The 10,267-nt window shown below is 31.8% G+C and overlaps 1 protein-coding gene and 1 long non-coding RNA gene across 2 annotated transcripts; both read left to right on the top strand.

The window, feature by feature from the left end:
- Positions 1-665: 665 nt before the first annotated feature.
- LOC111988432 (transcription factor CPC) lies at positions 666-1,768 on the top strand. Its single transcript, XM_024020227.2, has 3 exons — positions 666-855; positions 1,248-1,335; positions 1,439-1,768. Exons 1-3 carry the CDS (start codon positions 807-809, stop codon positions 1,524-1,526), a joined length of 225 nt encoding a protein of 74 aa, XP_023875995.1. The 5' UTR covers positions 666-806; the 3' UTR covers positions 1,527-1,768.
- Positions 1,769-7,332: 5,564 nt separating this feature from the next.
- LOC136070484 (uncharacterized) lies at positions 7,333-9,646 on the top strand. Its single transcript, XR_010631712.1, has 3 exons — positions 7,333-7,592; positions 8,797-9,054; positions 9,148-9,646. It is a non-coding gene; the product is annotated as an uncharacterized LOC136070484 (long non-coding RNA).
- Positions 9,647-10,267: the final 621 nt, after the last annotated feature.

The following is a 10,267-nucleotide window of genomic DNA, read 5'->3' as shown; positions in this document are numbered from 1 at the left end:
TACTCCACAACAAATAATTTAATAGATGCTTTTTCTTTCTTTGAGAGAGTTTCAATTTATAGTGTCCGCTCTTGATAATAGTTATTTATTATTAAACTAAGACATCAAATCAGTTTTTAGTGTAAGCAAGAATTGAATCTCAGATTTCTTATTTAACCATAAAAATTTTTACTAATTGAATTAATTAGAACCCATAACTTAATAGATGTTTAGTTATGATACTCAACACCCCTTTTTTGTGTCATTTCATTTTTTTGGCAAAATACTATTTGATTTTATATTTGAGATCATTATTAATTTGGTTATTACATTTTTGTAGAAATCATGTTATTTTTATTTTGTAATTAATTTGATCTCTATCATTAACTTATTAATGGAAATTAACTTTAAAATGACATGTTAAAAATAACATGGATTAAATTGATTACTACTAAATTAAGTAGTATTTTCGACTACTTTCTTATGCGTTACTACAGAATTTGTATAGAGGTGTGAGTGTGAGTACGAACACTTAAGCTTTGCCAATCTGCAAAAATCTACACCAACCAACATTGAAGTGTTCAACTACCTATCAACGTAGACCAAAGTCCTCTCTATCAACTACCATTCTTCTTTCACTTTCTTTCTCACCGCCCATTCTTCTCCACCCATGAAGACCATGTTCCTTGGAATCTATCCTCTTCTATTAATACTACGTAATGACTACTCTCAATTCAACAGGCCTTACTCTATTCTGTTTCCTCTTATAGCTTCACTAGTGAAAGAATTGTAACTCTTTGAGTTTGTCTTACATTTTCAACTCCTAAATGGCTGACTTGGATCACACTTCAGATGAGTCTTCCGTGGATTCTAGAGGTACCCGTTTGAAATTGGTGCTAAATTCTTTTTAATTCTTTGACGGTTGATTTTCACCTTAAACTGTGGTGTGTGACTTTAATTAGTTTTCTGATGATGACTTTTTGTGGATTCAGTAGGTACACAATTGAAAATATAACACACCTAGATTATTCTTACTCATGGTTTTACAGCTTTCTATTTGCTGAGTTTTTTCTCTGTGAAAGTGTCTTTTGCCTTCTAGGTCTTCCTAGCTTCCGACCCAGATCACTATTTCAAAGATATACCACTAAAAGAATTGGTCTTTTTGATTAAACATGAAAGAAACTCTCTCTGGGATTAATTACTAAAATAAGTGGATCTTAGTTCTGAAACATATTTAGAAACTAATGACTTTTCTCCCTTTGTTGCAGGGGAAAGTAATAGCCAAGATTCCAAGCTTGAATTCTCAGAAGATGAGGAAACCCTTATCACTAGGATGTTTAACCTGGTTGGTGAAAGGTGGGCATGCTTTTCTATCTTCTTTGTTTTTTTGCCACACTTTTTTCTTGGTAACTTTTTGAAGTTTCAACGAGCTTATGAGAAAAATAGTGCAAATCCTTAGGTGGACTCTAATTGCTGGGAGAATTCCTGGAAGAACAGCAGAGGAAATTGAGAAGTACTGGACTTCAAGATACTCGACAAGTGAATGAAAGGCGAAAATATGGGTGGTGTTTCTCCATTAGAGCAGGAAAATTTTGGGGGGTTTTAGTAAAGTTTGGTTGTGTGGAATATTTCAAATTCCTTTGCCTAAAAGGGAAACCGTATTATGGGTTTTTTAACCCTTAACTGAATAGGGCATGTTGCTAAAGCAACTATATGTACAATGGGTTCTTACTGGTATGGTGATGAATGTGTGGAATTCCAATATAATTTTCTATCATTTGAACGTTAATACCCTAAAGTAATCAAATAGTAAAGTCAGCTTGTAATATAATCTTATGTTCACTGTACATTCTCTGACAAAAATTAGTTTGGATCTTGTACAGAGTCTACCTTACAACAGAGTAATGCCCCTTGTCGGATTTATTGTTTCAATATATATAAGTCATCTCAAAGGATTCAGGTTATCCAAACTGAAATATCTGCCCCGTGTTTTGTTACCTCACAGCAATTTCTGTAATATGAACAAATGAAAGGAAGATGATTTGATTTCACCACTGGTCTACTGTCTAGCATGAAGAAAAGCATAAAGTTACTTCCCCCCCCCCCCTCCCCCCCCCCCCCCCCCCGGGTTTTTAACAAATGAAATCTGATGCAAAAGCTGTAAATATTTGTTCCCATACTCTTACATACTATGTCTATAATTGCATGCACAATTTACGCATTTTATTTACATTTAAATCGTAGGGGTGTGAGTGGGAGAAAGACATGTTTGATGTGGTTAGATGAAGGTAAGGCTTGTTTAAACTTTGTTCTCGTCAAAGGAAAAAAAAACCAATATAATTGTTAATTATTTGAAGCACTGGGTTCGACACCTATATTTAATTAATATTTATTTCCCTCCAAAAGAAGTTCATTTTTGAAAGAATTTTTTCTTTCCATGTATAACTGAAATAGGAAACTATATACTCTCATGATATATTCAAAATGCAAATTCCAAATAACAAAGACCAATGAGGCACTTCTGTTCTGTCTTCTGTGGGAAATGGACTCTGTGAAGAGAGCAAAAGAAACTGCAGGTCATCAACCCAATGAAAATTATAGTATTTAACATAACCAAAAAAGAAATAAATCTTGTAAAATAAATCTTGCATTCATATTCTAAGGGCACTTTATTTATCAAAAAATTTTCTAAGGGCACTTTGGAAAGGTACTTCGTACACAATCATGACCCCCTTGCGTCAAAAGCACCGTTAAGAAGGAGATATAATAATCATGAAAAGGAAACTCAGACCAATTACAAAGCAAATTTTATACTTTTAAGTCAGTCACCACAAGGCACAAATTAACTCTCTCTTTTAGCTAGTCATAGGCAAAGACCGTTAGTTTATGCAGTTAACTAGTACTAAGTTTGGAAAACTTTACCTTTCTCTAAAAAAAAAAAATTAGAAACCTTAAGTATCTGTTTGGATAGTGCTGAAAAACACTACATTTGCATTTTTTTTTTTTTTTAGAAGCGTGTTTCAGCAAAATTTAAACTTTTCTAGTGAGTTTTGTCACTATTTACAGAACCCACAAATCTCTTTTTTCAACACAACTTTTATTAAAAATTGGTCTCACGACATTATTCATACATTTAAAAACTATTTTGCTATAGTGTTTTTAGTTTTTAGTTTTCAACAATAAGCGATATCCAAACACAATGGAATGAAAAGCAATTGGAAAAAAACATATGAAAACATGGACACAAAACAACTAGCGCCCATCCATGGAACCGCACATCAATCTTCATTCCGTAGGAACCTTGCATGCATCCATCTTGCACAATACTGTCATATCTAATACAAAATGAGGAGAAGATAAAAGTAATTATTGGGAGTAATTATTAGGTGTTTTTGGAATCCATGACATGGTATTCTTTTCTTTTCAGATTCAAGGTGAATCCACTATGAATGTAAAAGGAAATGGCATTGTGTTCTGATAACACCTTATAATTTTCACTTGAAAATACCTAAGTAAAGTTTTAATTATAAGGGAGTAACTTAGACACATTACCTTATGTGCAATACATTAAAGAGAAGTTCTATATCTACAATATTTTGGTAACATTTTCACAACAAATCATCAAATTAATTTAAGGTGATAAGTTGTTACTGGCTATCATTTGAACTCATCACTTAAATTATATTTTTACCCACCAATAACAGCCAATAACAACTTGTCATTTATGATTTATTATGAAAGTGTTGTGAAAATGTTGTGGACATAGCATTTTTCATACATTAAATTACCCTATTGAATTCAAACATTTGATTATTTTGAATTTAATTATTTTTTGAAAAAATAAAACTATTCTTATCTTATTGGTCAATGTAACCAATTGTTTGAATTTAATTGAAAAATTTAATGTAATTAGTTATGTATCCAAGTTTTACCCTTAATATATAATATGTTAGAATACTATAAACTTAAAAGATTAAGCTTAGGATGTGGTCTTTCTATTTTGTTATCTTGAAGAGCAACCATGTACGTGTGTAATGTGGTTTCTGGTTTTAGAGATATTTTAATCTTTTTTTTCACGTTTTGGGTTTCCTTGTATTTTTTAAGTACAAAATTGATTGTAACCTTAGGCTACAACCTTACTCAATATCTTTTTATTGAAAGTGAAATTTGACAAATTCACAATTGGATTACATCTTAATCTTATGTCCTTCATATTTGCAAAATTTCTAGAAAATTAAAGATCAATAGATATCTCATCAATAAATTGTTTAAATTTCAAGTTTTTGTACTTTCAAATTATGCATAAAATATAAACTTAGACTGCTAAAACCAATTTTGTAGCTAAACTTTGTTCAAAATTATATTTGCTGTGTAACAAAGTTTCATTGATCAAGTAGATTCCAATTAACTCAACCGATAAAATTTCTAATGATTAAATAAAAGATCTGGGGTTTAATTTTTGCCTACACCAAAAGTCGATTGGTGTTTAGGTCTGATAATAAAGAGCACAATTATCAAAAACGGATATTATAAGCTGAAACTTTATAATAATAATAAAAAGTTTCAACGAGCAAGGAAGTAGCTTTTAAGGAGGAATATTGCTCAATAATGAGGAAAGCTAATACCCAGTGGGTGTTATTGATTTTCCTATCATTCAATGGGTCCTGAAGTGATTCAAGCATAATTAAAAGAAATGGACAAAGTTTAGTTACAAAATTAGTTTTAGCCTAAAAATTCAACCTTACCTAATAAAATAAATATTATTACATATTTTGAAAATGTAACCATTAAATTAGGCTACAACCTTACCTAATAAAACAAATATTATTACAGGTTAAAAAAAAATTATTACATATTTTGAAAATCTAACCATTAAATTATATGTTTTTTGCGATCTTAATACACGTCAAATTTTGTGTCAATTGGATATTATTTACTATATGATCTATAAGTTCATATTTTATGCATAATTTGAAAGTACAAAAACTTGTAATTTAAAGAATTTATTGATGAGATAACTATTAATTATTAATTTTTTAGAAATTTTGCAAGCGGGAAGAATATAAGATGAAGATATAATTTAATGGTAGATTTGTCAAAATTCACTTCTAATAAAAAGATATCAAATAATTTTGTAACTAAATTTTGTCATATAATTTTACTTTATGAGTTCTTTACTTACATATGACATCAAAGATGGGCCCAATGGTCTCATTTTCTTTTGTATGGGCTTGGTCCATATAATGAAGTAGCAATTTATTTAATCTTGGCTTTTATCCCAGCTGTGGGCCTTGGTTGGCTGGAGCTAATTTTGGTGGGCCCAAGTTGACAAATTTCATCAAGTGGTCTTGAGATTCTGTTGCCCAAATGAATGGGCCTTGGCGTTGATAATGTGGGGCTTATTTAGGCTTTCCTCATGTGCGGGTTTAGCCCACACATATTAACTGTGTTGGCTGACTTTGTGGGGTTTAATTTAACCCAAAAAAAAACCCCATATGCTGATTTCGCCAAATGCATGGGCCACTTTAATGTGGCTTTTGGGGCTGAAGTTGCTAGCGCTATCAATGCAAACATTCATGGGGTTTGGGCTGGTAACATGGGACCAAAATTAACCAATTTTTATGGGCTGACTTTTGTCAATTTATGTAAAGTAATGAATTTTTTGGATTCTATCTTATTTTTTGAGATAGTATTTTAATAGGCCCAAAGATGTGCCCAAATAGTCCTCAAAAAAAAAAAAAAAAAAAAAAAAAAAAAAAAAAAAAAAAAAAATAAATAACAATTAACCACCTATGATCTATATATATATATATATATATAAAACCGAAGCATCTGAAACTCCCACAATTTTCCACATCTTCATTTTTTATTTATATTTTTTAATTTTCTGTTTTGTTTTGGACTCTTCCTTACCTCATTCTCTAATTCTTTGGGTAGTACATCACTATTAGGGTTTATTAAGAATTAAATTGAATACTACCACACGGTAGACTCACGCTCACTCCTTAAATACCACAGTCGCCACACCAAACCGCAAAGCATCTTTTATTTTTTTATTGAGGAACTTTAGGGTTGTTATTTCTATGCTTCTGCACCGACTACATGGTAAACAAGCATGGTGAAGTTTCCCTTAGATGTCCCCTTTGAAATCTTTTCACGACAACCCATCAAGTCACTTCTCAAATTCAGGTCCGTCTCTCAACAATGGCGCAATATCATAACTTTTTGAAAGGCTTAAAGACAATTTTTAAGCCTTTAAGAAGTTCATGGCGCAATATTAATTTTTAAGCACAATTTTTAAGCCTTTAAGAAGTTTAACAACTTAATTTTTTGATTCAATTTTTGCAATATTATATTTTTGCTTCTATTATTATGTAGTCATATGCTTTTTTTTTTCAATAATTTCTAGGCACTAATTCTTTACTCTTTCTTTTGGCTTTTTAGAAATTTTAACATCTAAATTTTGGGTTCATGTTTTGCAATATATGAAATTGTCTTGACAAATTTCAATTGATATAGTCATGCATTGTTCTTTTGAGGTAATTTATTTTTCTCTTATATTTTTTTCTATTATTAGGAGCATTCCGAGTGCTTCTTAGATTGGTCGTCTTCTATCTCGATTAAAACTCTATGGTCTTTCAACTGGTACATCCTTCTTCTTCTTTTTACATTCATATATTCTGAAATCTATTCTTTCCAGTGCATTTATTTGTCTCCGTTCTCTAACAAAGTCAATTTATTCATCTGATACGCCTTTTTGTTGTTGTTCTTTTACGTGTTAAAATATTATAACCATTGCTTATAACACTAAATTAGCTTTTCCAATTCTCAAAAACAAAAAAAAAAAAACAAAAAAAAAAATCTTTTCCAAAACCTATTGCTCTAGATTAATGTTTTCTAAATAAAAACTTCTATAGTTTTTATTTTCTTATTTTTGGGTTTTTAGGTTGCATTTTATATGGAAAGAAAAAACTCAGGATTTTGCAAACAAATTAAGCAATGGGAGGGGTTATATTATATTAAAAAAATGATTAAAACGTTAATTTTCATTAAAGAAAGGATGCCATTGATAATAGACATGGCATGCCTGACATTATTGGTGTTAGTATTTTTTTTTTCTTTTCCTCTTAAATTGTAACTTATTTTTTCAAGTGATCATAACTTTACGCAAATTTAAAATTTAAAATTTTTGTTTAACTAATTCGTGCATTGCACCGGTTATCGACTAGTTTGTTATGAAAATATTGTGGATATAGTAAATGCTGCAGGGACAAGTGTCAATCAAGTAAAGAAACACATATGTAATGGTCATGGGCACTGCACTCTCTCCTCTCTCTCCTCAAACACGCCTCTATTCTCTCTCATCCTCCTCCACCTCTGTGTTTTTCTCAGCAACCTCAAACTGGCAAGAGCATCACGGCCTCGTACTGACGGGAAGAAAATACTCTCTCTCTTTAAAACCCCATCAACGCCTCTCTCATCCTCATTCTTTGTTCTTCTCAGAAACTCCAACCACTACCACATGCTCCACCATTCCCATCCCCACCCACTTCTTCGCCGCCAAGGACCACCGATTCTACCACCCATCTTTTCAAGGCTCCGATTTTTTTCAGGTTTCTCACCAAATCCCTCTGTATTTGATATTATTTTGGTTTGTTTTCTGTGAGATATTTGGATGATTTAATTCTAGTTTTTTCTTGCTGTGATAATTAGATTTCTTGTTTGTAACTTTCATAAAATTACCATTTTGGCTAGCTTGAGTTCTTGCTGTGATATATTTGCAAATTTTTTTTTTGGGAGTGGGTTTTGAGCAATCCAAGCTCCTCTGAAATTAACGACTGTGACTTGGGAAAGATCTCTGAGGAGATGTTTGAAAGGACAATGGACATGTTTGAGAAGGTTGCATATACTCAACAGTGTGATTAGTTCGCATTTGAAGAAATAGAAGACCTTATGGATGGAGTTGGCCCCATGGATCTAATCAAACCATTTATGAGCATTGTTGGCAAAAAAGGGAGAGGAAGGGAATGCCTTTAATCTGACATCTTTAGGTATCTTTTGAATCACTTTTCTATTGTTCTTGATATTATGTTCAGCACTATGATGTAAGCTACCTTAGTGGATGTAATCCCCTATGAAGAGAGTGCACTTGAGTTATTAAAGGATTCAGCTTCTGCTGAAGCAATCTTAATTTTTTTTAATTTTTACAAAGACGCTAATACGAATTTTAGATTAGTTGTAAACAAAGCCACTATTACAAGTTTGAGAAAAAAAAAATCGTAAAAGCTGAATTACCACTAAGATCAGTGGTAAAGAAGGGAAATCTTTGGAATTAAAATGATATGAAGTAATATTGTTCGGAGTTTTAAAACACTCTTGGAAACTGAGGGGCACGTGTTATGTGAGATGAGAGTGAAGTTTTCTGGAAGAATAAGAGAGGAATTTGATTTGGACATCTACTAATGGAAGGAATATATTTTCTGGATTTGAATTGATGTGCAATATGAAAAAGAAATAATTTAACTTACTTTTTGTTTCTTATCATGATGTTGCCTTGTGGTCTGGTTTTCACATATGTAAATTATGTTTGGATTTTACAAAATTCAGTGCTGATATATATTGTCAATTTGGGGGGAGTCATCTGCTTTTGTTAATTCCTTTTTTTGGGACATGAAATTCATGCAACTCCTGTTTATTTTGCTTGTGTGTGTGTTTATTTATAGATATTTTGATAGATTTATGTATATTTAATCTGCTTGTTTGTTTGTATTTATATTTAAATGTATCTCAGGGCTCATTTTATTGTGCTTTATTCAGCCACCGCTGTGGGAAAGGTATCAACAACAAGTGAATGAGTGGGAGCTAGCTTTGAACAAAAACAAAATACCAACATCCCTAATGGATTCCAGGAAAAGGCTGCACCAATTGAAAAGCTACCCATGTTTGCTTTCTGTTTGAAGCCACAAGGTTTGGAAGTTCCCAACAAGGGGTTAAAATAAAGGTCATGTAGGAAGTTTTCAGTTTCTGGGCAAAGCAATGCCATCTTGGGAGATCAGGATGGTTTCCATGCTTTTGGTATATTTTTACACTTCTACATATATACTATATTATTTAGACTCATTTTTCCTTGTAACCTTTTCCTTAATTTAGTTGTGTCTGTTATTTCAGGAAGAAGATTGAATGGTTTTGCCTTTGCAGATGACAAGTTTGTATATCTGGGTCATAGTCATAGTTATGAATCCCATGAGCTCAGCCCCTGAAAATATGTTCATGGCAACAAGGTTATAGATCCAGAAATGCTGCCTGAAGTGTATGCAAAGAAGCAAGTTGTTGCAGCATTTCATATTGCACTAAATTGCATTGAACTTGATCCAAAGATGCAGCCCAGGATGCGAACAGTGTTAGAGAGTCTTGATTGTATTAAATCACAAAGAAGAAAGTAAAGAACTTAGTTGAATTTTGGTTCTTGATGCTGATTTTTTATGTTGAAGGTGTTTCGTTTGTTAGCAGTCCATGGTTGGAGGGGGATTTGGATGTATATTTTCCTAGAAATATTTTTGTGAGCCAATGTGTATTTCAACAAATCTATTGCTAAATTTTTATATTTTTGTGTCTATGTATTTGCATATTTGAACAAGGCAGCTTTAGATGAATGCAATAGAGTGATGTGGATGGAAATTTAAATTTAGGAAGTTTAAATTTAGCAATAGATTTGTTGAGCTTTTCCTTTTATTTGGCTCTCTTTCAAGATTCAGGAAGTTTAAACTTAGATATGGATTTGGTTGGCTTTCCTTCCCTTTGGCATTCCTTGTCAAATGTGTAATTAGACCACCAAATTCACCTTCTTGTAGAAAGGATTGCAATTCATATCAGATAATTTTTCCTTCATGATCAAACTTTATCATGATATTTTGAAAATGCTCTATAAAATTCTAGTTGCAAAGCTTCTAGGTTCTTCAATTCTGACGTTCTGTTCAAAGCACCTGATAAAATGTTAACATTGATGATTAGAACTTGTATACTATAGGTCTTGTGTCTGTAGACTTAAAAACTTTCTTTTACATAAAATTTTTTGCTAATTTTTTAGGCTAATTTGTGTCCATTTTTTGTGTGCAACAAGAAGTCTATCTTCTTAATAAAATACCATAACTCATCACTAAAAAATAAAAAGTTCTACTACAATTTTCAATATTTTGCGGCTCTTTGTTTGAAAAGGCTCATTCGCCTCACAATAATAACATAACATAGCTTGAAAAATACATGATCAGTACAACTTTCCATTCATTAC

This window comes from Quercus suber, unplaced genomic scaffold, assembly GCF_002906115.3.
Source record: "Quercus suber isolate HL8 unplaced genomic scaffold, Cork oak 2.0 scaffold_237, whole genome shotgun sequence".
Taxonomy (NCBI): Eukaryota; Viridiplantae; Streptophyta; class Magnoliopsida; order Fagales; family Fagaceae; genus Quercus; species Quercus suber.
The sequence above is the reverse complement of the archived record's forward strand: the minus strand, read 5'-3'. Positions and strand labels throughout refer to the sequence as shown.